At 36.1% G+C, this 27255-nt stretch overlaps 1 protein-coding gene across 1 annotated transcript in view; it reads left to right on the top strand.

Annotated features, from left to right (window-relative positions):
• CAND1 (cullin associated and neddylation dissociated 1) overlaps window positions 1–27255 on the top strand; it is a 48241-nt gene that overhangs the window by 7143 nt on the left and 13843 nt on the right. Inside the window, exons 2-11 of the mRNA XM_003405185.4 lie at window positions 1340–1483; window positions 7195–7349; window positions 13727–13850; window positions 15579–15835; window positions 15923–16028; window positions 17226–17371; window positions 21257–21549; window positions 24380–24521; window positions 24868–26361; window positions 27115–27210. Of these exons, the coding sequence (XP_003405233.1) occupies window positions 1340–1483; window positions 7195–7349; window positions 13727–13850; window positions 15579–15835; window positions 15923–16028; window positions 17226–17371; window positions 21257–21549; window positions 24380–24521; window positions 24868–26361; window positions 27115–27210 (2957 nt within the window). The remainder of the gene's footprint in view (window positions 1–1339; window positions 1484–7194; window positions 7350–13726; window positions 13851–15578; window positions 15836–15922; window positions 16029–17225; window positions 17372–21256; window positions 21550–24379; window positions 24522–24867; window positions 26362–27114; window positions 27211–27255) is intronic.

Raw genomic sequence — 27255 nt, 5'->3', positions numbered from 1 at the left:
TCTACCATTCCTTACCACAGTTTATTGCCCGCATCACAAGACTGCGTAACTGTTTAGCATTTTATATCCAATAGTTGTTTTTTAATTGATTTAAACATGAATTTTGACATTTTTGTATACAACATAAAATTTAAAAAACCCGAAATAGTAGATTTTTACTCAATTTTGATTTGATTCATAGTTCAAATAAAAGAAAAAGGCAAAAGTAATTGTCCTTCATGCAGTTGGATTATTTCCATAGGTGAAGGGAGCCCAGAATTATGGGAAAAACTCATTTAGCCTTTAAACATGTTTTAGAACTTTATTTGAACATGATTGTCTCATATTCTGAGAAATTTCTTTTAAAATTAGGAATCGGTGAGATTTGGGGGAAAAAAATCTGTGACTCTGTTTACCTTAATTTCATCCTGTTTAATCTTTTAAAATTGAAATTAGTTGATCACTCTGGTTTTTTGTCAGTGTTAAAAAGGAACCTGGGTGGCGCAAAGCTGTTTATGATTCGTTGCTAACCTAAAGGTTGGAGGTTTCGAAAGGCCTGGCTATCTGTTTGCATAAAGATTACAGCCAAGAAAGCTCTGTATGGAAAACCCGGTGCTGTTAAGTCCTATGGGACAGTTAATCCTGTAACACATGGGATCACTATGAGTCAGGGGCAATTCAGCAGCAGCTAACAACAATAAAAAAACAACAATACTTAGTATTAAACCTTCTTTGGCTGTGATTCTTAAGGGAATGGGGGGTAGATGTCACATAGAACTACTTTCTGTTCTCTTGACCATTTTGAGAATATACCTAATAGCTTGGGGTGGGGATGAGAATTCACATTTTCAAAATTTTCCAGCAGTTAGTAATATAGAACTCTCCCACCTCCACCCCACAACCCAAAGCATACACTATTACGAAGGGATGGTGTATAATGTTTGTGGTTAAGAGCTTCCTAATTATAGTTCAAATTGCATGCAGAGAAAAAGTAAAGAAGAGCTCATCCCCACCCCCAGAGCAGTGATAGAATTAATTAGAATAAAAGAACACTGACTCTTGGTCTTGTCAGTAAATCTGAAATCAAGATGAGATTGGAGAATTTTGGATAATAGTACCTTACTTAAAAGTACGTATCAGGACTTCGAAAAAATATGAATATTATGGATATGAATTTTAAGCACATTTTACCATTGTCTGTAATACTTTTTAGTTTAAATTTCTGAGCACTTAAAAAAAAATGGATGCCAATTTTGTGATATACTCTGTTCCTATTGGATAAATGATAGCATTGAATTTAAAAATGATTTTTTTTATTGATGCTTTTTAAATTACCAACTAATTTCAATTTTTTGGATAGGTTTATGGCTACAAATGATTTGATGACAGAATTGCAGAAAGATTCCATCAAGTTGGATGACGATAGTGAAAGGAAAGTGGTGAAAATGATTTTGAAGTTACTGGAAGATAAAAATGGAGAGGTACAGAATTTAGCTGTCAAATGGTAAGTTGTTTTTTACTTGCTTGCCCCCATTGGTTCAATAACTCAGTGTACCCAGTCGTAGCATTATACCGTGTCATCCTACAGTTTTCTTTAAGAATTTTTAGGTAACTGGTAAATGTTTAGAGCCCTGGCGGCACAGTGGTTAAGAGCTGAGGTTCTAACCAAAGGTCAGCAGTTCAAATCCCCTAGCCATTCCTTGGAAACCATATGAGGCAGTTCTGCTTTTTCCTGTAGCATTGCTGTGAGTTAGAAGTGACTTGATGGCAATGGAAATTCTTTTTTTTTTAAACAGGGGAAAATGTTTAGTGTTCGAATACGTTACATATAATACTTTTCTTTATAGTTTATATATAGACTAAATGTGGCTTTCATTGAATTAATTTCTCTTAATTCTTAAGAAATGTACGTAGGAAACTCCGGAAACAGTAGTTCTTTCACTTAGAGATCACAGCCTGATTTTCTTTTTTTAAAACTAGGTTAAAAGGCCTACCTGCCTCTGTCTGTCTCTGTATTCCAGTGGGAAGAACATTAAGAACCTAATGATTAAAAAAAAAAAAAGATTAAAGAAAATAAAAACTGATAGTATTTATAAAACTCTTAATAAAGGATAATTGCAGTTAAAACCCAATGATAATAAAGTATCTTTCCTAAAAATCGTGAGAACTCTGTGTGTAAAATGCAGTAGGAGCTTTTTGTTAGGTATGTTGTTGGCATTTGGACTTCTTATTCTTAGTAGGGTCCAACATTTGAGTTCTCAGTAAATTCTGTTAATATACCTGTTTTAATTTGTGAATACCAAATTTTAGAAACCCTTAATAATTTACATACTGTTAGTAGTAAATATAACCTTCAATTTCATATAAAAATTGAATTATGTAATTATGTCATTTTGTGTGTCATATCATATTTGGTATCAATTTAAATAAAGGGATTGTCTCATTATTACTCCTTTATGGGGTTTCCTGTTATTGTGGTATGTGTGTATATATATATGTTTATGTATGTATTTATATATAGTATGTATAGATTTGCATGTATATGTAAAAATGTATAAAAAACATTTTCCAATTCAACCATTTTTATGTGTACAATTCAGTGATACTATTCTCACCATGTTGTGAAGCTGTCACCACGGTTTCCAATTTTTTTTCATTACCTTTAACAGAAACTCAGCGCCCCTTAGCAGTTAGTGATTCTCCTTTTCCCTCTCCCACCTTCTGGTAACCACGAATAAACTGTGGGCTCTATGCTTTTGCCTAATCTAGATACTTTATGTAAGTGGATCAGACAATATTGCTAGTCCTTCTGTGTCTGACTTACTTCACTCAGCACAATGTTTGCAAGGTTCATCCACATCGTAGCATGTATCAAAATTTCATTTCTATTTGTGGCAGGAAAATAGTCCATTGTGTGTGTATCTGTATATATATCACATTTTGTTTATTCATCTGTCGATGCACTTTTAGGTTGTTTCTACCTTTTGGTTACTGTGAATAGTGCTGCAGTGAACATAGGTGTACAAGTATCAGTTTGTGTTCTTTAAATTCTTGTGGGTGTATACCTAGGAGTGGAATTGCTGATGTCCCTATGGTCATTCTCATCTTCTGCTCTGTGCTAAGGAGCCCTGGTAGTGCAGTGGTTAAATGCTCAGCTGCTAACCAAAAGGTTGGTTGGTGGTTTGAACCTACCAGATACTCTGCAGGAGGGAGATGTGGCAGTCTGCTTCCATGAAGATTGAAGAAAACAGAAAAGTTCAATAAAAAGCAAATGTGGAAACCCTTTGGGGCAGTTCTACTCTGTCCTATAAGGTCACTATGAGTCGGAATCGACTTGATGGCAACGGGTTTAATGACTAAGCATCTTTTTGCATGCTTCTTGGCCATTTATCTTCTTTGGTGAAATGTCTGTTCAAGCCCTTTGCCCATTTTTGAATGGGTTTGTGGTCTTTTTGTTGGATTTTCTTACAAAATATTTTGATTTGTTAAGGGCTAATGTTGGACGTAACTGCTGTAAGAGCAGGCAAAAAGTTGAGAAACCATCGATAGCGTAGAATTTGTAGATACAGGTACAGCACACCTTTCTTTAATTTGAGACATTCGCAAATTTAAAATAAAATGGGTCTTTAAAAAGTGATAGGTTGTAGAATAATGCAAGTAAGCATAGAATCTTTAATTGTTATATTTCACCTTTTAATGCCTAGTAAACAAAATTAAACTTCAAAATATGCTGAACATTTATTAGCCTTTAAAAATGATACTGAAATGTAGTCCTTGCCCCTCTACCCTCCGTTCTCAAACAGAGTTTGGAGGTGTGCATAGCTGTTACTCACTTGAGTATGAATCTTAACTGATTAGGAACCTGAGCCTTTTAATCTTTTGATGACTTCATTTTACACTTAAATTTATAATTTAAGGTGTCTGAGGAGGAAACAACATGTATTCAAGAAAATAAAGGAATTATGATATAGACAGCAAATAATATGTAAATAAAATAAAATCATGATGGATAAACCATTTAAGAGCAGTTTCTGGGAGGAGGGGAAAGCCCCAACTGATAGATAAATTACCAAGTAGCCGTATCAAGAAATTGGTAAAATTGTTAAAGAGCTTGCTAGTAGGAAGAAAGCCAGGTCCAGAAGTCTTTTACAGAAGTCTTTCAAACTTGAAAGAACAGATAATTCTAGTACAGACAATTCTGGTACTGTTCCAGAACACAGAGTAAATATAAAAACTTCCCAGTCTTTTATTTTATTTACGCATATGATAACTTGTCCGGGCTAAAGATAACACCAAGAAAAGAAAACTATGGACCATTTTTATTTGAATGTTCAAAATAAAATCTAGCAATGTTTTAAGTCATAAATGTCGTTACCACGTGGGGTTCATCCCAGGAATATAAGAGCAGATCAGTATTATGTGCTTGGTTAATGTAGTTATTTCAAGCTAAAATCGATTTAAAATCAAAATTAAAAGCTTAACCTCATCAAATTGGAAGAAAATATTTATAAAACATATCTGCCAAAGGAGCTAAGCCGGAATATATAAAGAACTCCTACAACTTGATAATAAAAAAGATGAACAACCTGATTTTAAAAGTTAGAAAAAGTCAATGGGGTCAAAACTATCGTGAATAATACTAAGGTGTCATCTGCCCTGTTGACTCTTAACTTTCTCCTGAGGGCACAGTGTAATTTTCCAGAGGCTGCCTGATGTGTGCTATCACAACAGGTTGAATGGAAAAGCAAATATGAGAAGGCAGCTGTGTTTTAAGTGCAGACATTAAAGAAATTTGCAAAAATGTGAAACAATGCTATTCTGTTTTTTTTTTTGGAGAATATATAGTTTTTTAAAAATGTTATTTATGTTAAAATGTAATGGGTTTATTGTTATTTTTAATTTCTGTTGATAAACATTGACAGGTAGAAATTGCACTTTAAATTTATCACAGTGTATTTAGTTAATATTGGACACTTGATGTAAATTATTTAAACCTTGTGTTTACATGATTCCGTTTACCTTCCTAGTGTTGGTGGTGCTGCCGTTGTTTTTATATATTCGTAAGTATGTATGTGTGTTTCAGCAATGTAGTATTATCGATAGTTAGAAGAAAAAAAAAAAGTCTTTTAAATACAGCTTTTTACGCATCAGCACATGTATCATTTCTGTTGACTTTTAACCCTTTCTGTAGGTCTGAATTACCATCTGGTGAAATTTTCCTTTAGCCTAAAGAATTTCTTGTCGGTGTAGTGACGATGCATTCTGTTTACCTGAAAATTTGTCTTCATTTTGAAGGGTGATTTTGCAGGACATAGAATTCTGGATAGACTTTGTTCTGTTGTGTTCTGGCATTCAATCTTTTTTTTTAGGTATTGTTTTTGAGATTTTACAGTTGTTTTCTGTAGGAGGGGTAGCCCACCAAAGCTACTGTGCCATTACTGGAAGCTGGGACTCTTTACATTTACTTCTGGAACCTCTTTTATCTTCCAGTCTTCAGTGTATCCCATCTGTCCGTATATCTGCCATGTCTGTATTGTCACTGCCATCATTTTGGATTAGGCGGCTCTTGGATTACTCCAGACAATCTTTGTGTATTTTTTTCCCTTTTTCCTCTAATCCCCCAAAGTTCACTGCCCACTACTTCTTCAGTCAGGCAGTTGGTCAGCAGTAGTCAGTGAACAGTTTTTTGTTGAGCACCTGTATAGAAGACATTGATCTGAACAGTTATCAAATTAGACTTTCTTCTTTGTATTGCTTATGCTTGAAAACGCACAGTGACTTCCAGTTTTACCACATTACATTTAAATTCAATGCCCTACCTTTCCTATTGTGTTTTTCATCTCCCTTTTGTGTCAAGCAATTCCTTTTACTCCTTTCTTTCAATATGCATTATACTCATTCTAGTCTCTACATCTTTGCAAGAATTTGTCTTCCATTTAAATACTCTTCTGTCAGACTGTCAAAGCTTGGTACCTAAAAATCTGTTGTGTGCAATTTCTTGTCATTTAAATGCTAGCGTTGAATTTTAAAGTTTTTTTTTTTTTTTAACCAGAGTAGTGCATACCTTTAGTTTATTTCGTAAGTAGTCTGTGTGATTGTACCTTTATTGGAGATAAGGGCCATATTTCCTTTGTACCTCTTTTTTTTTTCTCTCTCTCTTTTATTGTGGTGAAAATAAAACATACGCCATCTCAACAATTTCTATATGTATAATTCAGAGATTTCGTTCTTCAGGTTGTGTAACCATTCATTGCTATCCTTTTGCAAATCATTCTGTCACCATTAACAAAACTCAATGCCCCCTAAGCAAAAAACCTCCCTTTCCCCCTCCCCTCTACCACTGGTAAAAAAACTAATAATCTTTGGTTTCTGTATGTATGTGGGTATTTCATATAGGTCATAGAGTATTTGTCTTTTTTCACCTGACTTATTTCGGTCAGCATGATGTTTTTAAAAGTCTATGCATGTAGTGGCATGTGTCGGAACTGCATTTCTCTTTATGGCTCAGTAGTATTCCACTGTGTGTATATACCAGATTTTTTTGTCCATTCATCTGCTGATGGACTTTTGGGTTGTTTCTACGTTTTGGCTATTGGGAAAAAAGTATTGCAGTGAACAGTGGTATACAGGTTTCTGTTTGCATTTCTGCCTTAATTTCTTCTGGGCGTATACCTAGAATTGGGATTGCTGGGTCATATGGTAGTTCAATGCTCAGCTTTTTGAGGAACTGCCAAACTGATTTCCACTGTGGGTTGTACATTCCTACCAGCAGTGGATGAGGGTGTAGCTCTTTGTTCCGTACAGCCTTGAATATCATGATCCCTCAATGAATATTGTGTAGCAAACATTATTCCTGCTGTGTGCTAAATTATATGGGAAGAACTTCCCTCTGCCCTTGCTTAAGACGTCATTCAACTTAGTGGCCATATATCAGACCTTAGTATCAGTATAAAATACTAATAAGAAGACAAGGTGCTTTGGGATCATAGAATAGAACTAATTCTACTCGAAATCAATGGGAAAAAATTGGAAGCCAAATGCAAGGAGCTTATCAATCATAGATTTCTTTTATACCTTTATTTGTATACTATTTATGATACAGGCTTGTTGTGCACTGTCTGTTGACAGTTGCTAGGCAGAAAAGTTAATGTTTCCACTTGTCTATTTTTCTTTGTTTATCTAGATTTAAACATTTTCTTTGTCTTTATATTACAGTCTTGGCCCTCTAGTGAGTAAAGTGAAAGAATACCAAGTAGAGACAATTGTAGATACCCTCTGCACTAACATGCTTTCTGATAAAGAACAACTTCGAGATATTTCAAGTATTGGCCTTAAAACAGTAATTGGAGAACTTCCTCCAGCTTCCAGTGGTAAGCAAGAGTGCTTTTTTTCATCCTCTTTCCTTTTTACCTGGAGATATTTCTCACCTACCTCTTTTTTTCCCTGGCTGGGGGAGGGGGGAAGAGTGTCCTAAAAGATCTTTGTATGCATCCATTTGAACAATTAAGAAAAATTAAAGTCTGAAGTCTTAGTTTTGCTTCAAAATAGATTTAGTTTTCAGTATTAAATGCATATTATTTTTATTGAATTTAAGTATATCATGTTCTGAAGGAATTTTCTGCATTGGAGATTTTATATTGATATATTTGTGACGACTGTAAAGTTAACACTAATCTATTCAACTAACAAAACATTAGTTCAGAACCATGAGTTGTTTCCGATTATCTCTGTTTTCTGTATTGATTTTGTTTTACATAAGAGTTTACTATGTAAGACTTACACAGTTAAGCCATGATCGTGATTGTGAATAGTTGGGCTTACTAGTAGCTTTAATTAAGGCCAAGTCTTTTAACGCTAAATTTCATATTTAAAAAATTTAAAACTATAATTAATGAATTTGCCAGTTAACTTTTGGCCTCTGACAGAAATGTCTAGGTAATGTGGTAAGTTTTAGAACTGGTCTTGCCTGCTAAGCTATTTGCTTAGTATTAAAAATATATATATATATTATTATTTTTTTAATTTAGCTATTTAAAAAAAAAAATTTTTTTTTTTTTTTTAGCTATTAGCAGGATAAAAATTATTGTCTCATCTGCAAATGAGGTGAAATTATCTTTTTTATTGAGTGTGAGGATTTAGATTGGTAATAGTGTAGTGTGGGCATATTGATTTCATTAATTTACTTAACAAATATTTATCATTCACTATGCATAATTTCCGGTATGCTAATTATTGAGGATCCCTGGTGGTGTGGTGGTTAAGAGCTCAGCTACTAACTGAGGGGTTGGCTGTTTGAGCCCACCAGCTGCTGCACGGGAAAAAGATGTGTCATTCTGCTTCCATAAAGATGACAGCTTTGGACCCCTGTGGTGCAGTTCTACTCTGATAGGGCTGCCAATAGTCAGAATTGACTTGATGGCAGCAGGGTTTTTTTTTTAATGCTGATTATCGATACTAGTTGCTTCATGTATATTATTTTAGTTGAAGCGTCACCCATATGAGAGATCTTGACATCCCTGGTTTATAGATGAGGAATCTGAAATTTGAGAGGTTAGATTATCTAATTTACCTTAAATTTCAAGTACTTGGTTGGGTGAAGATTCAGATCTATTCTTTTAATCCAGCGCTGATGCCTCTTCCACTCTATTCATACCAATGCTGTTTTACCTTTATTAAGTAATTGTTTTAATAAAGTATTATATCATTTATAATTGTAATAGCTGTTTTGGTATTTTCTGATGTATGTTATTTATAATTGTAATACCTATGTTGATATTTTCCTCATTGGAACGTATTTACATTTAGCCAGGTTTTGGAACTAACGAATTCTCTTAACCATTCAGGTTTTTATGTTCACTGTTTCTTGTTCTTGTGTTTCTCCTACTTTCAGTAACAATATGACTTACTTTAAAGTACAGGTAGTCCCTGACTTACAATGGGGTTGCTTTCCGACATCTCCATTATAAATTGGTTCTGACGTTATATCGAATACCTCCTGTTTCTTAAGTTTTCATTATTACTGCTTTTTATTATCAGCATCTTTATAAATCTGATCTTTGTCTTTCGCGGCTGGAAACATTACATATAAGCTTGCAGATATGATGATATCAGCAAATTTTGCACTGCAACATTTTATGTAGTACATATTACTAACAATAAGATGTAAAAAAAAAAAAAAAGGAGGGACCGTAATAAGTGCGGTTTGTCGTAACTCGAATTCTTTGTAAGTTGGAGACTGCTTGTAGTAATGACCTTGATTTATGAGTCCTTTGGAACAGCAGTTCTACTTTATAATAAATTTAAGGAATTTTTGGATTGGAGAGGACCATATTAGAGTTTATTCTGACTAAATACTCAGCTGATGCATAATGCTTTGTATAAACTTAGGATAAGAGGTTGCTTGTTTTCAAGCCCAAACTAGACATAAACAAAAGCAAAAGCAGAATGTTTATAAATAAAGTCAGGCAGTGTGATGAATTGTAGTCAGCTATCAGGTTTTTTTTTTTTTTAATTAAGCACTAGAGCTTGAAATACATGTGTGCATGTGTGTTTATGTATGTGTTGTTGTTGTTGTTGTTTTAATTCATTGATGTTTAAAAGAAGTCCCTGAGTGGCACAGAAGGTTAAGTGCTTGGCTACTAACAGAAAGACTGGTGGATTGAACCTACGTAGAAGCGCCTGGAAGAAAGGCCTGGTGGTCTAATTCTCAAAGGTCACAGCCACTGAAAACCCTGTGGAACACAGCTCTACTCTGGAACACACGGGGTCGCCATGAGCCAGAATCGACTGGACAGTAACTGATAAAATAGAGGACTCTAGTAGAAAAAAATTTGTTACTGCTTTCCAACCTACAGTTGCAAGCACTTAAGCTACTACTGGCTCCTTAGCCTGTGTTCATGGCAGTACATACAAATAGTTGTCCAGTGTAGTCGTCATTAGTTGTTGCTGAGTCCTTTCCTACTCAGAGCAACCCTGTGTACAAAAGAGTCAAACACTGCCCAGTCCTGTGCCGGCCTTACCGTCGTTGCTGCGTTTGAGTCTGTTGTTGCAGCCATTGTGTCAGTCTGTCACGGAGAGCCTTCCTCCTTTTCACTGATCTTTACAAGCATGACATCCTTCTCCAGGAACTGGTCCCTCCTGATAACATATCCAGAGTACTTGAGGCAAAGTCTAGCCATTCTCGCTTCTAAGGAACATTCTGGCTGTACTTCTTCCAAGATAGATTTGTTTGTTCTTTTGGCAGCCTCCATGGTATATTCAATATTCTTTCCAATACCGTGATTCAGAGGCATCAGTTCTTCTTCAGTCTTCCTTATTCATTGTCCAGCTTTCACAAGCATATGAGGCAGTAGAAAATATCCTGGCTTGGGGCAGCAGCAATTTAGTCCTCAAAGTGATGACATCTTTGCTTTTTAGCACTTTAAAGAGCTCTTTTACGACAGATTTGCCCAATGCAATACATCATTTGATATCTTGACTGCTGCTTCCATGGATGTTAATTGTGGATCCAGGTAAAATGAAATCCTTGACAACTTCAGTATTTCCTCTGTTTATCACGATGTTGCTTATTGCTCCGGTTGTGAGGATTTTTGTTTTATGTTGAGGTGTAATCCGTACTGAGGGCTGTGGTCTTTGATCTTCTCCAGTAAGTACTTCAAGTCCCCTTCACTTCCAGCAAGCAAGGTTGTGTCAGATGCCTATCGCAGGTTGTTAATGAGTCTTCCTCCAGTCCTGATGCCCTGTTCTTCTTCATATAGTCCAGCTTCTGGGTGTATTTGTTCAGTATACAGATTGAATAGGTATGGTGAAAGAATACAACCCTACCACACACCTTTCCTGACTTTAAACCATGCAATATTCTCTTGTTCTGTTAGAACGACTGCCTCTTGATGCATATACAGGTTCCGCATGAGCACAGTTAAGTGTTCTGGAATTTCCATTCTTTGCAATGTTGTCCATAATTTGTTATGATCCACACAGTTAAATGCCTTTGCATAGTCAGTAAAACACAGTTAAACATCTTTCTGATATTCTCTGCTTTCAGCCAAGACCCATCTCTGACATCAGCAGTAATATCCCTCGTTCTACGTCCTTTTTTGAATCTGGCTTGAATTTCTGGCAGTTCCCTGTTGATGTACTACTGAAACAGTTTTTGAATTATGTTTAGCTTAATTTTACCTGAGTGTGATATTCATGATATTGTTTGATAATTTATCATTCCCTCGGGTAACCTTTGTTTGGGATGGGCACAAAAAATGGCTTCCTTCTGGTCGGTTGGCCAGGTAACTGTCTTCCAGATTTCTTGGCATAGAGGAATGAGCGCTTCCAACGTTGCATCTGTTTGTTGAAATATCTCAATGGGTATTTCATCAGTTCTTGAGTCTCTTTTTTCACCAATATCTTCAGTGCAGCTTGAACTTCTTCCTTCCATACCATTGGTTTTTGATTATAATGCTACTTCCTTAAATGGTTGAACATTGCCAAGTTCTTTTTGATACAGAGATTCTGTATATTCCTTCCATCTTCTTTGATGCTTCCTGCATATTCAGTATTTTGCCCATAGAGTCTTTCAGTATTGCAGCTCAAGGCTTAGATTTATTTATTTTCTTTTCCAATTCTTTCAGCTTGAGAAATGGCGAGCATGTTCTTCCATTTTAGTTTTTCTAACTCCAGATCTTTGTACTTATCGTTATAACACCTTGTCTGCACAAGCCACCTTTTGAAATCTGTTGAGCTCTTGTATTTGATCATTTTTTCCATTTTCTTTAGCTGCTCTGTGTTCAGGAGCAACTTTCAGAGTGTTGTCTGATATCTACTTTGGTCTTTTTTTTCTTTTCTGTCTTTTTAATGACGTTTTATCTTCCTCGTGTACGATGTTCTTAATGTCATCCCACAACTCATCTGGTCTTCAGTCATTAGTGTTCAATGAGTCAGATGTATTCTTGAGATGGTTTCTAAATTACAGGTGGTATGTACTCAAGTTGTACTTTAGGTCTCTTGAACTTATTTTAGCTTTCTTCAGCTTTGTCTTCAACTTACATATGAACAGTTCATGAGAGGTTCTGCAGTCAGCCCCTGGCCTTGTTCTGACTGATGATACTGAGCTTCTCCGTTGTCTCGTTCCACAGATGTAGTTGATTTGATTCCTGTGTATTTCATTTGGTGATGTCCAATTAAATAGTCGCTGTTTATATTGTTGAAAAAAAGGTATTTGCAATGAATAAGTCGTTGGTCTTGCAAAATTCTGTCATGCAGTCTCTGGTGTCATATCTATCACGAAGGTCGTATTTTCCAACTACTGATCTTTTTTCTTTATATCCAACTTTGGCATTCCAATCGCCAGTACTCATCAATGCATCTTGATTGCATGTTTCATCAGTTTCAGACTGTAAAAGTTGGTAAAAATCTTCATTTTCTTCATTGTTGGCCTTAGTGGTTGGTGTGTAAATTTGAATAATAGTCATATTAAATGGTCCTCCTTATAGGCCTGTGGATATTATCCTATCATTGACAGTATAGATCTTGAAATGTTTTTTGACAATAAATATGATGCCATTCCTCTTCAATTTGTCATTCCCAGCACAGTAGACCACATGATTCAAAATGGCCAACCCTAGTCCATTTCAGCTCACTGATGCCTAGGATATCGATCTTTATGCATTCCTTTTCACTTTTGACAACTTCTGTTTTTCCTGGATTCATACTTTATATATTCCATGTTCTGATTATTAATGGATATTTGCAGCTGTTTCTTCTCATTTTGAGTTGTGCCACATCAGCAAATAAAAGTCCTGAAAGCTTGACTCCATCTGCGTCATTAAGGTCGGCTCTACTTTGAGGAGCAGCTCTTCCCCGGTCGAATTTTGAGTGCCTTCCAACCTGAGGAACTCATCTTCTGACATTATATCAGGCAATGTTCTGCTGCTGTTCATAAGGTTTTTTCTGTCCAGTTTTTTAGGAAGTATATTGTCAGGTCCTTCTTCCTAGTCTTTCTTTGTCTGGAAGCTCTACTGAAACCTGTCCACCATGGTGATCCTGCTGGTATTTGAAAATACCGGTGGTATAGTTTCCAGCATCACAGGAACATGCAAGCATCACAGTCTGACAAACTGACAGACAAGTGGTAGAGTTTTCCAGTAGAGCCTACTAAATCTTTGTCCTCTTACGTATGTCTTTCACCTCTTTTGCAGTTGTATTATCTCTTATTCTTGCTTATGTCTAATTATCTTAGTAAAAAGTGGTCTTTTTGATAGACAGTCTGTGCCGCCTAATGGCCGGTGGGGAACATCTGACTACATATATGTCCGTGGTCCCATAAGGTTATAATAGAAATTCCGATTGGAGAACAGGACTTAGGGGACATAACACTTACGAAATACCGTCAAACCGTGCAGTGTTTTTATGAGGGTCACAAGGTAGTTACTACGAACCATGCACGTATTTAGTTTAAATTTTTAATATCATAGCCTTTATGGCAGTCCATTCTTATGTACGAGTTGTCTGTAAGTTGGACGTTTGTAACCCAGAGACTGCCTGTAGGTAATGTGGAGTTCATACAACTTCCACATCATGTAATGTCCTATTTAACAGAACGTATTGTGGACCTTAAATACTGCATGACTGTACATAGTTTTCTGGCACAGATCTCTTGAGTCTCAGCAGGTTTAGTTGTTGAATATTTGGTAACTCCATGAATATGAGATAGAATTATGTTTATTTTGAAACTGTTACTGATTGATTTATGCAGGCTCTGCATTAGCTGCTAACGTATGTAAAAAGATTACTGGACGTCTTACCAGCGCTATAGCAAAGCAGGAAGATGTCTCTGTTCAGCTAGAAGCCTTGGATATTATGGCTGATATGTTGAGCAGGTACGTGTGGCTTTTATTTGCATTTCTAATAATACAAATATTATGTGCATTTATTAAAAGCCTTCCTCTAAATATAATAAAATTGGTCCAAACTTATTCATGTTTCAAATTGTGGCTGTTTCGTAAATGTGTGTGGTCGAGATTGAGGGGAGAAGTAAGTTCATTATGATTATCGTGTAATACGGCATAGCAAACATGTTTTCACAGTTCTAAAAAGTAATCAAATTTAGGATTTAAATGTTTGAGCACAGTTTTCGAGTTTTATTTTACTCTCTTATATTTTTGAGTAGAACTATCTGTTTAGATAAGGAGGTGCGCTTGTGGGAGCACAGATCTTCCAGTTAAAGCAGTGCTGTTGAACTTCAGTGACTGTGTTCATACTACATGTTTTGGGGGAGGAAGGAGCTTGTTTTTATACATTTGTTCCTTTTTTACTTTCCTCTGGAAGTCAAACTTTGGAAGATAAACTTAACCAACTCCTAGTCAAAAATACCACAGAGGACCTGTCAATTTCAGTTTATTCCTGATTTTCATGATCATTACAGGTCATAATTATTTGTATATATGTTACTTGTGGCTAATTCAGTTAACTTGAAAATAATTAAGTACCTTCATGTGGTACCTGTAAACATGTTGTCTAGTCAATTCCGATTCATAGCAACCCTATAGGACAAAGTAAAACTGTCCCATAGCGTTTCTAAGGAGTGGCTTGTAGATTCGAACTGCCGACCTTTTGGTTAGTGGCCAAGCACTTAATAACCACTGCATCACCAGGGCTCTTCATGTGATACATGTGTAGTAAAAGAGAAGCTAGCATCCTGGCATACAAAGAGTTTAGTATAGGACATAAGAACATAGATAGCTGTATTATAAGGTAGAGTGGGACTAAATACTAAGTAGGAGTATAGTGTGTTTTGGGATTTAAAACAGAGGCTCCTACTTGATGATATGGATCAACGAAGTTTTTATGGGAAGAGTGGCATTTGAATTGAGTATTGAAGAATGGGTAGGACTTAACATAGGTGGCTACACCCAGGTATAGGTAGGATACGTCAGTATAAGTAATCTTGGAGTTGGGAAACCTTTTATTCTTTTTCCCAGAATATTGGGATTATGTGGGGGTGGGTTAGGAATTTATACTTAATTTGATAATTAGTGAGAATCCAGCCAGACTTTTGTGCTCTGTGATTTTATCACTAGTACTGTCTTGGCACGTCATATGTATTTGACGACTGTTGACTCAATGAATTGCACATCTGGGTTGGACCAACAGAATGAGTGAAATGTAGCGTATAGATGTATAGAGGAAAGGTAGGGAGAGGAAAGAGTGTAGATGCTAATAATGTTTTGAGCAATGTGACCCTTCCCCCCCAAAATATATATAGTCAATAGAAAAAGTAATTTAGAGATCTGGGAATGGGAAAACTGACAAGATTGCTTTTTTTCTTTTTAAAGCCAGTGGTTTGAAAATATCGTAAAATTGGCAGTATTGGTCTAGAATCCAGTAGGTAGTTGGAATATACAAATTTCAAAGTTGCTTCATTTAGCTTACATTTTTAGTAGCATTTGTAGAGACAGTGAAAATTCAGTGTTCCTTTCATTCTAAATTTGGTGTCATCTAAATTTGTGCTCTTTAAATATTTACATTGAGATCAGAGGCCAGACATTTCAGCACTGTGCAGGCATCTTGAATTCATTTGTTTTCTTTCTTTTTTATTTTATTTTAAGGCAAGGAGGACTTCTTGTTAATTTCCATCCTTCAATTCTGACCTGTCTACTCCCCCAGTTGACCAGCCCTAGACTTGCAGTGAGGAAAAGAACCATTATCGCTCTTGGCCACCTGGTTATGAGCTGTGGAAATATAGTTTTTGTAGATCTCATTGAACATCTGTTGTCAGAGCTGTCCAAAAATGATTCCATGTCAACAACAAGAACTTATATACAATGTATTGCTGCTATTAGTAGGCAAGCTGGTCATAGAATAGGTAAGAAATGTTTAAAACGTTTTGAAGTTTTCTTTAATTTAAAACAAAATACCTGTGTATTTTTAAGAATTTCTATGCTTTTCTTAGGTGAATACCTTGAGAAGATAATTCCTTTGGTGGTAAAATTTTGTAATGTAGATGATGATGAGTTAAGAGAATACTGCATTCAAGCCTTTGAATCATTTGTAAGAAGGTAAGTTTTTAAACTTTCTATAATTAAATTCTTTCCTTAATAATAGAATAGTAACTAAGATCTAGATTAGGTTTGTGAGGAGAAACGGGTTATTCTACTGGCATTTTGGACTTCACACGTATTTTAATTAGTTTCTCATTAAACAGCACAATAACTGATAACCAATACAATAGTCCAAGTGAGTGTCATCTTAACTATTTTAAAGTGCAGTCCTCGCATTTATTCTGAAAGTGTTTCCTTCTCATCATTTTGATTTATTTAAGAATCTTTGGTTTGATTTAGCTTCTTTAGAAGAGAAGAGATGCCAGTACAATAATGTAGTCTCTATCCTAAGAGATGAGGAGGGTAAATTAATTGTCTGGGCAGAAACGTATAGTGAATTTAATGTCTTTTTTCAACCGTTTTTTAAAAGGCCTATATTGCTAAGTCATCCATTTTGCTATGGCACTGGTTCTCAATTTGGAAACCTTGGTTCTAATACTTTTTAAAAAGCTTAATAAAAATTATGCATTTATGTACTAGAAGTCCAGATATTTTACCTTTGGTCAGAACTGACGGTGTAGTATCATAGTGTCCTTGAGACCTCTCTGGCTGTTATCTGCAGTAATCCTTTGCCACTCTTAGCTTTGAGAAATGGCCTTTTATCAAATCATTAAAATCAGAAATTCTTGGATTCATTTCCATCTCTTTAATTAAAAAACACAAATCATTTCTCTATTTGTTGGCTGTGTGGGCATTTGTATATTCTGTGGTCTCAACACTTAAGTAGAAGACCAAACCCAGGTGAATGTGCACTGCCATTTTCACAGATAATACTAGTTGCTGAAAAAACATCTTCATCTGTGCTTGATCTTCTAGCCACACGATGGGAAGATAGAACATAGTTTTCTCTCTATAATATACCTCGTTAACCACGAGATACCATTTGTTGTAAAAATTATCCTGATCTTAATGATGTTAACATGTGAAAAAATAGTTCATCTTATAATTGATTAAGTAAGTATAATTTGAAATGTAAATTTTTAAGATATGAAGTCCATGGGATAGAAAGATCAAGGGTCATTGGTGTTGAAGAGGTTAACAACTACTTTCTTATGTTAAAGGGCAGAAATTCTGGCATTAAAGGAGGATGTGGCAGATACTGAAATTAAGGAGAAAAGCACAGTGATTCAAACGTAGCTTTTGTTTTTTCTTCAGATGTCCTAAGGAAGTGTATCCTCATGTTTCTACCATTATAAATATTTGTCTTAAATATCTTACCTATGACCCGAATTATAATTATGATGATGAAGATGAAGATGAAAATGCTATGGACGCTGATGGTGGTGATGATGATGACCAAGGTATTTCAAATTAAATACAAGGAATTTGTTAAATTTTCGTGAGAGATCCAGTGACATAGATGCAGATGATGATTTTTACCTCAGATATTACCATTTGTTTGTTTATAGTAATGAAAATGGAAATGACTTCAATATTTGTCAATAACAAATTAATTAAATAAATTATACTGCATCAGTGTAGTGAACCGTGCTTTGTAACACCTTCAAAATCATGTTTTAAGAGAATATTTAAGGAAGTAAAAAATGCTCTTAAGTTCAGTGAAGAAGTGGGTAATAAAAATTGTGTTCCAATTTTGTTTTCTTTTTAATTATACAGGGAAAAATAATGTTGCTACTATCTCTTGGTTAGCAATTATTTGTGTTTTGTTTTTTTTTTCCTTCAAATTTTCTCAAAGTGTTTTTGTGAGGGAGAAATCAATATTATAAAAAGCAATTGAACCTGTAAAATATACTTATTCAGAGCAGTTTGGTTTTGAAAAACATTAGTTTGCTTATACATGTATGTTACTTTCATATGAGGCACTTAAGATTGATGGTCATAGTGCTGTGACTTGTGATATTTTCCTCTGGAAAGGAACAGTTCCTCAAGAGATGGTGGTTGCATGTGTTTAGTTGTTTCTGCTTATATTGGGAGTATCATAATAAATAAAAAAGAAAAAAAATTTTTTTTTTTATAATAGAGATGTTTAAATGGGTGTGTTAGTAGGTATATGGATATGTGGATTTCCTGTTATTTTTAGTAGTAGTCTTTAGTTTGATTCTTTCGTTGTTGTTGTTGACTATATACACAGCTAAACAAAAAACCAATTCAGTCGTTTCTACGAGTACAATTCGGTAATAATGAGTACATTCTTGGAGTTGTGCAACCATTCTTATCCTTCTTTTCTGAATTTTTCCTCCCCCATTAACATAAACTCACTGACCCCTAAGTTTCCTATTTAGTATTTTGAGTTGCTGTTGACAATTTGGTCCCATATAGACAGTTCTTAAAAAGTACAATGCTTGAGGCAGACATTCGTTACTAGTTAAACTAAACTATTATTTGGTTTTAACAAGGTGCCAAGGGATATTTTTGATTTAAGGGTTAAATATTATCTCAGGGCAGTAGTTTCAGGGGTTCATCCAGCCTCTTTGGCTCCAGAAAGTCTGAGTTCCATGAGAATTTGAAGTTCTTTTCTGCATTTCCTTCCTTTTGATCAGTAATGGTAGCAGTTCTTCTGTCTCACGGCAAAGGAGGCAGTTGTTCATGGAAGCAATTAGTTTGATCCTTTAAGTGAATTTACTTAGTGACTTTTCTGTGAAGTCTGTACCCTTCTTCAAAAAACAAAACAAAAGCAAATACAAAATAACTTCCCCTGACTCCATAGTAGCTACTGTCCAATTTCTTTACAGCAGAACCCCTGAAAAGAGTGATCTCCAGTTTCTTTCTTTCCATCCTCTATAGAACCCATTCCTCCAGTGATAGACAAGATCACCAGTGACCTCAGATATTTGCTCTACCTATTATTCAGTCTCAGCATTTCTTTGTTTGGCTTCCAGGGTACCGTAGTCTTCTGGGTTTAGCCCTGTCTTTGAGATTACTCCTCAGTCTTTCATGCCCGGCTTTTCTTTTCCTTGACCACTGAACCTTGGAGTATCCCAGGGCTCAGTGCTTGGACTTACCTGTTGTACTCTTATCCCCTAGTTGAGCTCACTAATCTTCTGGCTTTAATATCAGTATGCTGACAACCCAGATTTATCTTCATAGGTCTCTCCTGTGAATTCAGAGTTCATATATCCAACTGATTAATTTATATATTCCTGCTTAAATGTCTAAAATACCTTCTGTGTAGTTCCATCCCTGTCCCCAACTTATTTCTTCCTTAGCTTTTTCCGTTTCTGAATGGCAGCTCCATTCTTAGTTGCTTTGACCAAAAACCTTGACGTTTTACCTGATTTACTTTTTCTCACATATACTGCCTCAACCATTCTCCTACCTTAAGGCTTTCCTCTCACATTCCCTTCTTAGCATTTTTTAAGTTCTCAGTTATATGGATTGTGCCTAATACATTTCCTTTCCATCATGGTATTGCTGTAAATCATATAATCAACATAATTTCAGTGATTGGGACATTTGTTAATTTCTTATAGCCTTGTTTTCAATAAAGCTTGTATTTCTGGAATGCAATTCCCATAGTATATTGACATGAGGAAAATTTTATTTGCTTTTAAGTAGATGATCCATTTTGGTATTACCTTCCAATTTTTATCTAAATAGGTGTTGGCGAATGAATCAAATGCCATAGATTTGGCAATATTTGCCTGAGTGTCCCTGCAGTGTGCTAAGACACAATCAAGTAAATCTTTTGGAGACTGGAAAATTTTATTAAATATACTAGAATTTCCTAAGGCATTGGCTGGCTACATTTAGCTGTTGCTAAGCTAATTGGAGGAGTCCCTGGGTGATCCAAATGGTTTACATACTCGGCTGCTAACCGAAACGTTGAGGGTTCAAGTCTACCAAGAGGCATCTCAAAAGAAAGGCCTGGTGATCTACTTTGGGAAAATGAGCCGTTCACAGTCCTGTGGAGTACAGTTCTGTGCCGGCACACATGAGATCACCATGAGTTGGAATTGATTTGCCAGCAACTGGGAAGGAAAAATGGGGAAAAAAACCTAATTGGCACATAAGTCAATGAGGAGATGACATCTTTTTTCTCCCACTAAGGAATTATTGGTGGTGTAGTGGTTAAGAGCTTGTCCACTGACCAAAAGGTCAGCAGTTTGAATCCACCAGCCTCTCCTTGGAAACCCTATGGAGCAGTTCTACTCTGTCCTGTAGGGTTGCTATGAGTCAGAATTGACTCGACAGCAATGGGTTTGGTTTTGGTTTTCTGGTATAGCCTTAACTAAGAATAACAAAATTGTTAGATAATTGTAGACTTTGTCTGAGAACTGCTGATATTTTTGCCGCCCTCCTGACTGTATGTTACCCAACTCATTCGGCCTGATGGTGTTAGAACCAAATAATTTTTATAGATTCATACACAGAGAAAGTTGTCTACCAAATGTAAATGAGATATAATTCATAATGTTTATACTTGGAATATTGCTTAAGGTTTAATGTAAAGAGTTTGGAGAAGATTATTCTCTGTTTTCAAATGGGCAGGATTTTCTTTTTAAAATTAAGGTGAAATTTGGAAGTTTGAGGATTTGCATATTTGTTCTAACAGCCCAGCAACAAATTTAGTGAAAAGCCTTGCAGTCACAGAGAAATCTGATGGATTCTTTTTTCTCTCTAGAAAATTAGTCCTACAACATGTTTCTTTTATAGTATACTTTCCTTATAATTAATAGCTTATTTATATTAAAACTTCTCTTTAGGGAGTGATGATGAGTACAGTGATAGTGGTATGAGTTGGAAAGGGATTGGTGACCGTTCTTTTTATCACATCATTATACCCACAAACCCACTTCACTGGTTATCTTTAAAACTCCATGAATTGTTTGATTTTCTAGTAGTGTACAATGAGCCTTTTGAAATGGACTTATATTCATATTGTTTCAAATGCTGGGAAGTTTATGTTTTCACAAATATTCTAAAGCTTAGTGTTAATTATTTTAAAGGTTAAATAAGCAGTGTATTTACCCACAATAAATGAGAAAATGCTTTACAAATTAAAAACATAGTCATCATTTTCTTTAGAGATTAATTTATGTGCAAATTTACATAAGTAACAGACTACATAGATCTGTCACAGTTCAGTTATTTTTTAAACTTGCCTATTGCTGTATATGTTAGTGAAAATTTAGAAAAACTGTTTTAGTTTTGAATAACAATCTACTCTTCATATTAAACAATATACTTATGATCAGTAGCCTACTTATAATAAAACTTCCCTTTAGGGAGTGATGATGAATACAGTGATGATGATGACATGAGTTGGAAAGTGAGACGTGCAGCTGCTAAGTGCTTGGATGCTGTAGTTAGCACAAGACATGAAATGCTTCCAGAATTCTACAAGACTGTCTCTCCTGCACTGATATCCAGATTTAAAGAGCGTGAAGAGAATGTAAAGGCAGATGTTTTCCATGCATACCTTTCTCTTTTGAAGCAAACTCGTCCCGTGCAAAGTTGGCTTTGTGACCCTGATGCAATGGAACAGGGAGAAACACCTTTAACAATGCTTCAGAGTCAGGTTGGTTTAAACTGACAGTTACAAAATCATGATAATAAATGTGATTTTATTTTGAATTATGTTTTTATATATAAATGTGAGTTCCAAAATATCTTTAGAGGAATAGTTAAGTACTACCTGATTAATACTGCTACTAGAAGTGTTAAGCTGATGTGGGAATTGACGCTATCTGGGATATTTTTATAAAGTAGTGCATAAAGTGCATAGTGATACTAAAAACTTTCTCATCTCAGTTGAAGTATTCTTGATTTTACCTGGTAGACTGTTAAAATAGTCTAAGATTTAGTAATCTTTATCTTTGACATTAACAGAAATCTTAGAGCTGTGGAATCAGACTATTTGTATTTATAGCCAACGTCACTCCTATTTAGCCGTGTGATATTGGCAGGTTATTAAGTCATTTTCCTAAACCTCATCTTTCTCATTTGTAGTAAAGATTTACTTAGAAATGCCTACCCCGCAAGGCCGTGAGAGATGTGGTCATATGCACAGAGCATTTAGTGTAGTGCCTACTACGTGGTAAGGGCTTGATATATGCCAGTTCTTATTATTAATAAAATAAACAATTTCCATTTTAGAACATTTTTACCAAGATCCTAAACATTCTAAAAAGCTCCCATTTATTATTTAGTATACGCCTTGTGTTTTCTTATCTTACTCTATTTTCTACAGCAGCCTATGGGTTATATAATGTATGTGAATTTTTATTGATTATAGAACAAATGTTGAGAGGGACTAAACAACTAAACTGCAGGAGGAGAGCATGCACATACTGCACCTATCTTATTTTCAAGTAGTGCACATAAATTGGTGATAAACTTACTCATAATGATGAACATTGAAGATTAATTATAGAAGGAAGTGAGATAAAATGTGTGATGACATAAGCAATTAAGTTAGGGTACAGAAGTTAGCTACTATTTAGAATAGTAAAGTAGTAGTGAAATTTTTTGATCCTATGGCAAAGTAGATCAGTGTTTTCTTTTGTGTCTGGTTTTCAGATCATTGTTCAGTTATGGCAAGCATCTGTGTAGTTTTTAAGTCCTACCTGCTTTGCTACTGAAGGATTTTAGAAGCTCTGTCTATATTCCTGGCAGCCCTAAGAACTTTCAGTAGAAATCCCACTGGGTTTTATTGACTAACAGAATGATAGAAAATTTAGAGCAGATGTCTTCAAATCATACACCTGCTGCTTGTAGCTGCATTTGAAGTGAGATTGATTTCATTGTGTAAAAATGGAATGGCCTGACCTCTCACTCCATAAGAAGAATACAGATCCACAATCCAAGGCTGATTGCTGTGAGACAGAGGTCAGACTTACCTCCTCTCTCCACCATCTTTACCAATTCTGACACTAGCCATTCGTCCCATGGCACTCTCTACTTCTCTGCTGAATTTGATAATTCATTGCAATGCCCACACAGAATTCACAGGCCATACTCAAAGTTAGGGGGTTTATTAGAGAAGTAACAGGTTACAGTTCAGGTTCGGGAATGCTCAGGATATATTGCTTCCATCAGGAGAGCCTCTTCTCAGTCGTGCCCGCAGGCAGGCCTCTTTCTGGCCCATTGACCTCTGCCCTGCTTGGGCAAGTGTTACAGAGCTCTTTTAGCTTTGCTGATAAGTGCCCTGAGGCCCCCCACTCTGCCGGTAAGCCTTGGCTTGAAGGTGCTCAGCAAACCTAGCTCCACCAAGTGCCCAGAGGCACACTACTCTGCCAGCAAGCCTCCTGCCTGAAATCACTCAGCATTCTTGCTTCATAGGCTGGCTGTCTCCTGCTGGTCTCCTGGTTCTCTTGCCACGGTTTCTCTGCCACTGCTTCTCACCTTCCTCTGGTGTTTTAGCTCCACCTCTCCATCCTGGTTCTGCTGCCTCTGCTGTCTCTTTCTGTATTCCGTGCTACAGGTCCTCTCTCTGTCTCCTGGACTTGGGAGGTTCTCAGCACAGGAATACTGAGTCCAAAGGACGAGCTGGCACTCCTGGCTTTTCTTTCTTGGTGATGTTGAGATCTTCTCTTCCTTGCCTCTGGGATGGCTCATTTTAAGCCTAGTGGGATGACAAAACTGACCAATCCCCTTGTTTTAGTTTTTATACCTTATTTAAGAAACCCTGGTGGCGTAGTGGTTAGAGTTCGGCTGCTAACCAAAAGTTCGGCAGTTCAAATTTACCAGGTGCTCCTTGGAAACCCTATGGGGCAGTTCTGCTCTGTTTTATAGGGTCGCTATGAATTGGAATTGACTCCACGGCAACGACTTTTGTTATACTGCATAGTCTCATACAGTTATTGTGTGTGAGTCACAAAGACTGTGGCCAGATGGGCCGTATTAGGTAATTCATTGTACTGCATGTTATAACAGCAAACTGGGGGGAGAAAAAAAAAGACTTGTTTGGAGGTTGCTTTTCCATAATTTGTCTTTTTTTCTTTGATGTTTATCTGTACTATTTTTGTTCAAAGTACCAATTATAAATTATGCTCCAAAATTTTGGTTGAAAAACATCTTATTTGGTTAGATTTATATTTGGTCTCATGCTTTTCATAATTAAAAATTAATCAGGGAAGACTGTTTTGTTAGTCTGTGGGAAGCTAAATGACAACTTCTCTCCATCTTTTATATATCGATATCAAGCAAATAAATTATAAGGGAGCATGTGATACACGCACCAAACTGTGCTCATATGTAACGTGTTATTAGCAGCAGCAATAACTGAATTATGAAGTTAATTAAAAAAAGTACATTCTTCCCTTTGTCCCTGTCCCCCAAGTTCACGTTAAATGTATTATGGGAAGTAACCAGTGCTGAGCCAACTAACGAGTATGTGATAATTACAGGTCCCCAACATTGTTAAAGCCCTGCACAAACAGATGAAAGAAAAAAGTGTGAAGACCCGGCAGTGTTGTTTTAACATGTTAACTGAACTGGTAAATGTATTACCTGGGGCCCTAACGCAACACATTCCTGTACTTGTACCAGGTATGAGAGTAATAGTAAATCTCATTGAGGACCTTATTATAGATTCTTTATCAAGACTTAGATAAGTTTGAAATAATTGTTTCCTTCAAAAGGAAAATTTGTGACAACTTAATCTGCATAGAACTAACTTCTTAATCTAACCATCTGGGGCACTTGAAATTAGAAATTTGCAAGTAAAAAGTTTAAAGTCTTTGGCTGTAATATTTATCATAGGTTGTGGAATTTCTACTACTTTAGGGGATAATATGATCAGGGAGAAACTAGCAGTATTTTAGGGATTGGTTTCTAATTTTTTCTTAAAAGTGTGTGCCGAAATGATTGGATTTTTTTGCTGTTGGTTTTTTAGGAATCATTTTCTCGCTGAATGATAAATCAAGCTCATCGAATTTGAAGATTGATGCTTTGTCATGTCTATATGTAATTCTCTGTAACCACTCTCCTCAAGTCTTCCATCCTCATGTGCAGGCTTTGGTCCCTCCAGTGGTCGCTTGTGTTGGAGACCCATTTTACAAGATTACATCTGAAGCACTTCTCGTTACTCAACAGCTTGTCAAAGTAATTCGTCCTTTAGATCAGCCTTCCTCGTTTGATGCAACTCCTTATATCAAAGATTTATTTACTTGTACCATTAAGAGGTTAAAAGCAGCTGACATTGATCAAGAGGTCAAGGAAAGGGCTATTTCTTGTATGGGACAAATTATTTGCAACCTTGGAGACAATTTGGGTTCTGACTTGCCTAATACACTTCAGATTTTCTTGGAGAGACTAAAGAATGAAATTACCCGGTTAACTACAGTGAAGGCGCTGACACTGATTGCTGGGTCACCTTTGAAGATAGATTTGAGGCCTGTCCTGGGAGAAGGGGTTCCTATCCTTGCTTCCTTTCTCAGGAAAAACCAGAGAGCTCTGAAACTGGGTACCCTTTCTGCCCTAGATATTCTAATTAAAAACTATAGTGACAGCTTGACGGCAGCCATGATTGATGCAGTTCTAGATGAGCTCCCACCTCTTATCAGTGAAAGTGATATGCATGTTTCTCAGATGGCTATCAGTTTTCTTACTACACTGGCAAAAGTGTATCCCTCCTCCCTGTCAAAGATAAGTGGATCCATTCTCAATGAATTAATTGGACTTGTAAGATCACCTTTGTTGCAGGGAGGAGCTCTTAGTGCCATGCTAGACTTTTTCCAAGCTCTGGTTGTCACTGGAACAAATAATCTAGGATACATGGATTTGCTGCGCATGCTGACAGGTCCAGTTTACTCTCAGAATACAGCTCTTACTCACAAGCAGTCTTACTATTCCATTGCCAAATGTGTAGCTGCCCTTACTCGAGCATGTCCTAAAGAGGGACCAGCTGTAGTAGGTCAGTTCATTCAAGATGTCAAGAACTCAAGGTCTACAGATTCCATTCGTCTCTTAGCTCTGCTTTCTCTTGGAGAAGTTGGGCATCATATTGACTTAAGTGGGCAGCTGGAACTGAAATCTGTAATATTAGAAGCCTTCTCATCTCCTAGTGAAGAAGTCAAATCAGCTGCATCCTATGCATTAGGCAGCATTAGTGTGGGCAACCTTCCTGAATATCTGCCATTTGTCTTACAAGAAATAACCAGTCAGCCCAAGAGGCAGTATCTTTTGCTTCATTCCTTGAAGGAGATCATTAGCTCTGCATCAGTGGTAGGCCTTAAACCGTATGTTGAAAACATCTGGGCTTTATTACTAAAGCACTGTGAGTGTGCAGAAGAAGGAACCAGAAATGTTGTTGCTGAATGCCTCGGCAAACTCACTCTAATTGACCCAGAAACTCTCCTTCCACGGCTTAAAGGTTACTTGATATCGGGTGGGTACCTAGCTTTTCTGATATAAAAAATTTTGTTTTACTGACAGTTGATTGCCTTGAGAGATGCCTAATGAAATTAAAACATGTCTGTATTTTATTACATGTAGAAGCTAAGTATATGATGAACAAGTACTACTTTATGTTATGATATGGAGCCATATTCAAATGACATTTTGTTGTTAAAAAGGATAGAGAATAACCTAGATAATGATTAAGTAAGTCTGTTCTAGTTCCTAAGGTCATTATATTTTAATGTTACTGTTAACGTCTTAAAACATGGAAAAGATAAATCTCTCTTGAGTTAAGAACCTCCTAGTACCAACTATAATACTAAAATTGGTGAAAGTACTTTGTTCACATGAAGGCTCCTAGAAGAGTTTTCAGATCTTTAGTTGGTCTCCTTTAGACAGAAGGTAATAATGGCCATTCATTCTTAGAAATTGCTTTCTGAGTGAAATATTTGAAGATCTTATTATTGCCCTCTTGTTAGGGTTAGATACCTCACCGCAGCTCCCCCAGCCTCCCTTCTTCCCGGAGATTATTTCTTTTGCGATCTAATGGGATTATATTTCATAAGGCTGGCAAACTTTTCTCCTTTAGTGTCCTGAGAGCAATAAGAAATACTCTTCTTGGCCAAAGAGAATTTTAAGGAATTGAAGGCACTGTTGTTATTTGAAGTCGTTTGAAAATGATAAAACTCTCTCGGTTTTTGTGGATTACATACCAATAGACTTCCAATTTATTTTTAATTAGGTTCATCGTATGCCCGAAGCTCAGTGGTTACAGCTGTTAAGTTCACTATTTCTGACCATCCACAACCTATTGATCCACTATTAAAGAACTGCATAGGTAAGTGGAAAAAAAGATAAACATAGTGATCAGCTTTTTTTTTTT

The sequence above is a fragment of the Loxodonta africana genome, chromosome 4 (assembly GCF_030014295.1).
Source record: "Loxodonta africana isolate mLoxAfr1 chromosome 4, mLoxAfr1.hap2, whole genome shotgun sequence".
In the NCBI taxonomy this organism is placed as follows: domain Eukaryota; kingdom Metazoa; phylum Chordata; class Mammalia; order Proboscidea; family Elephantidae; genus Loxodonta; species Loxodonta africana.
This window is presented reverse-complemented; position numbering and strand designations above follow the sequence as displayed.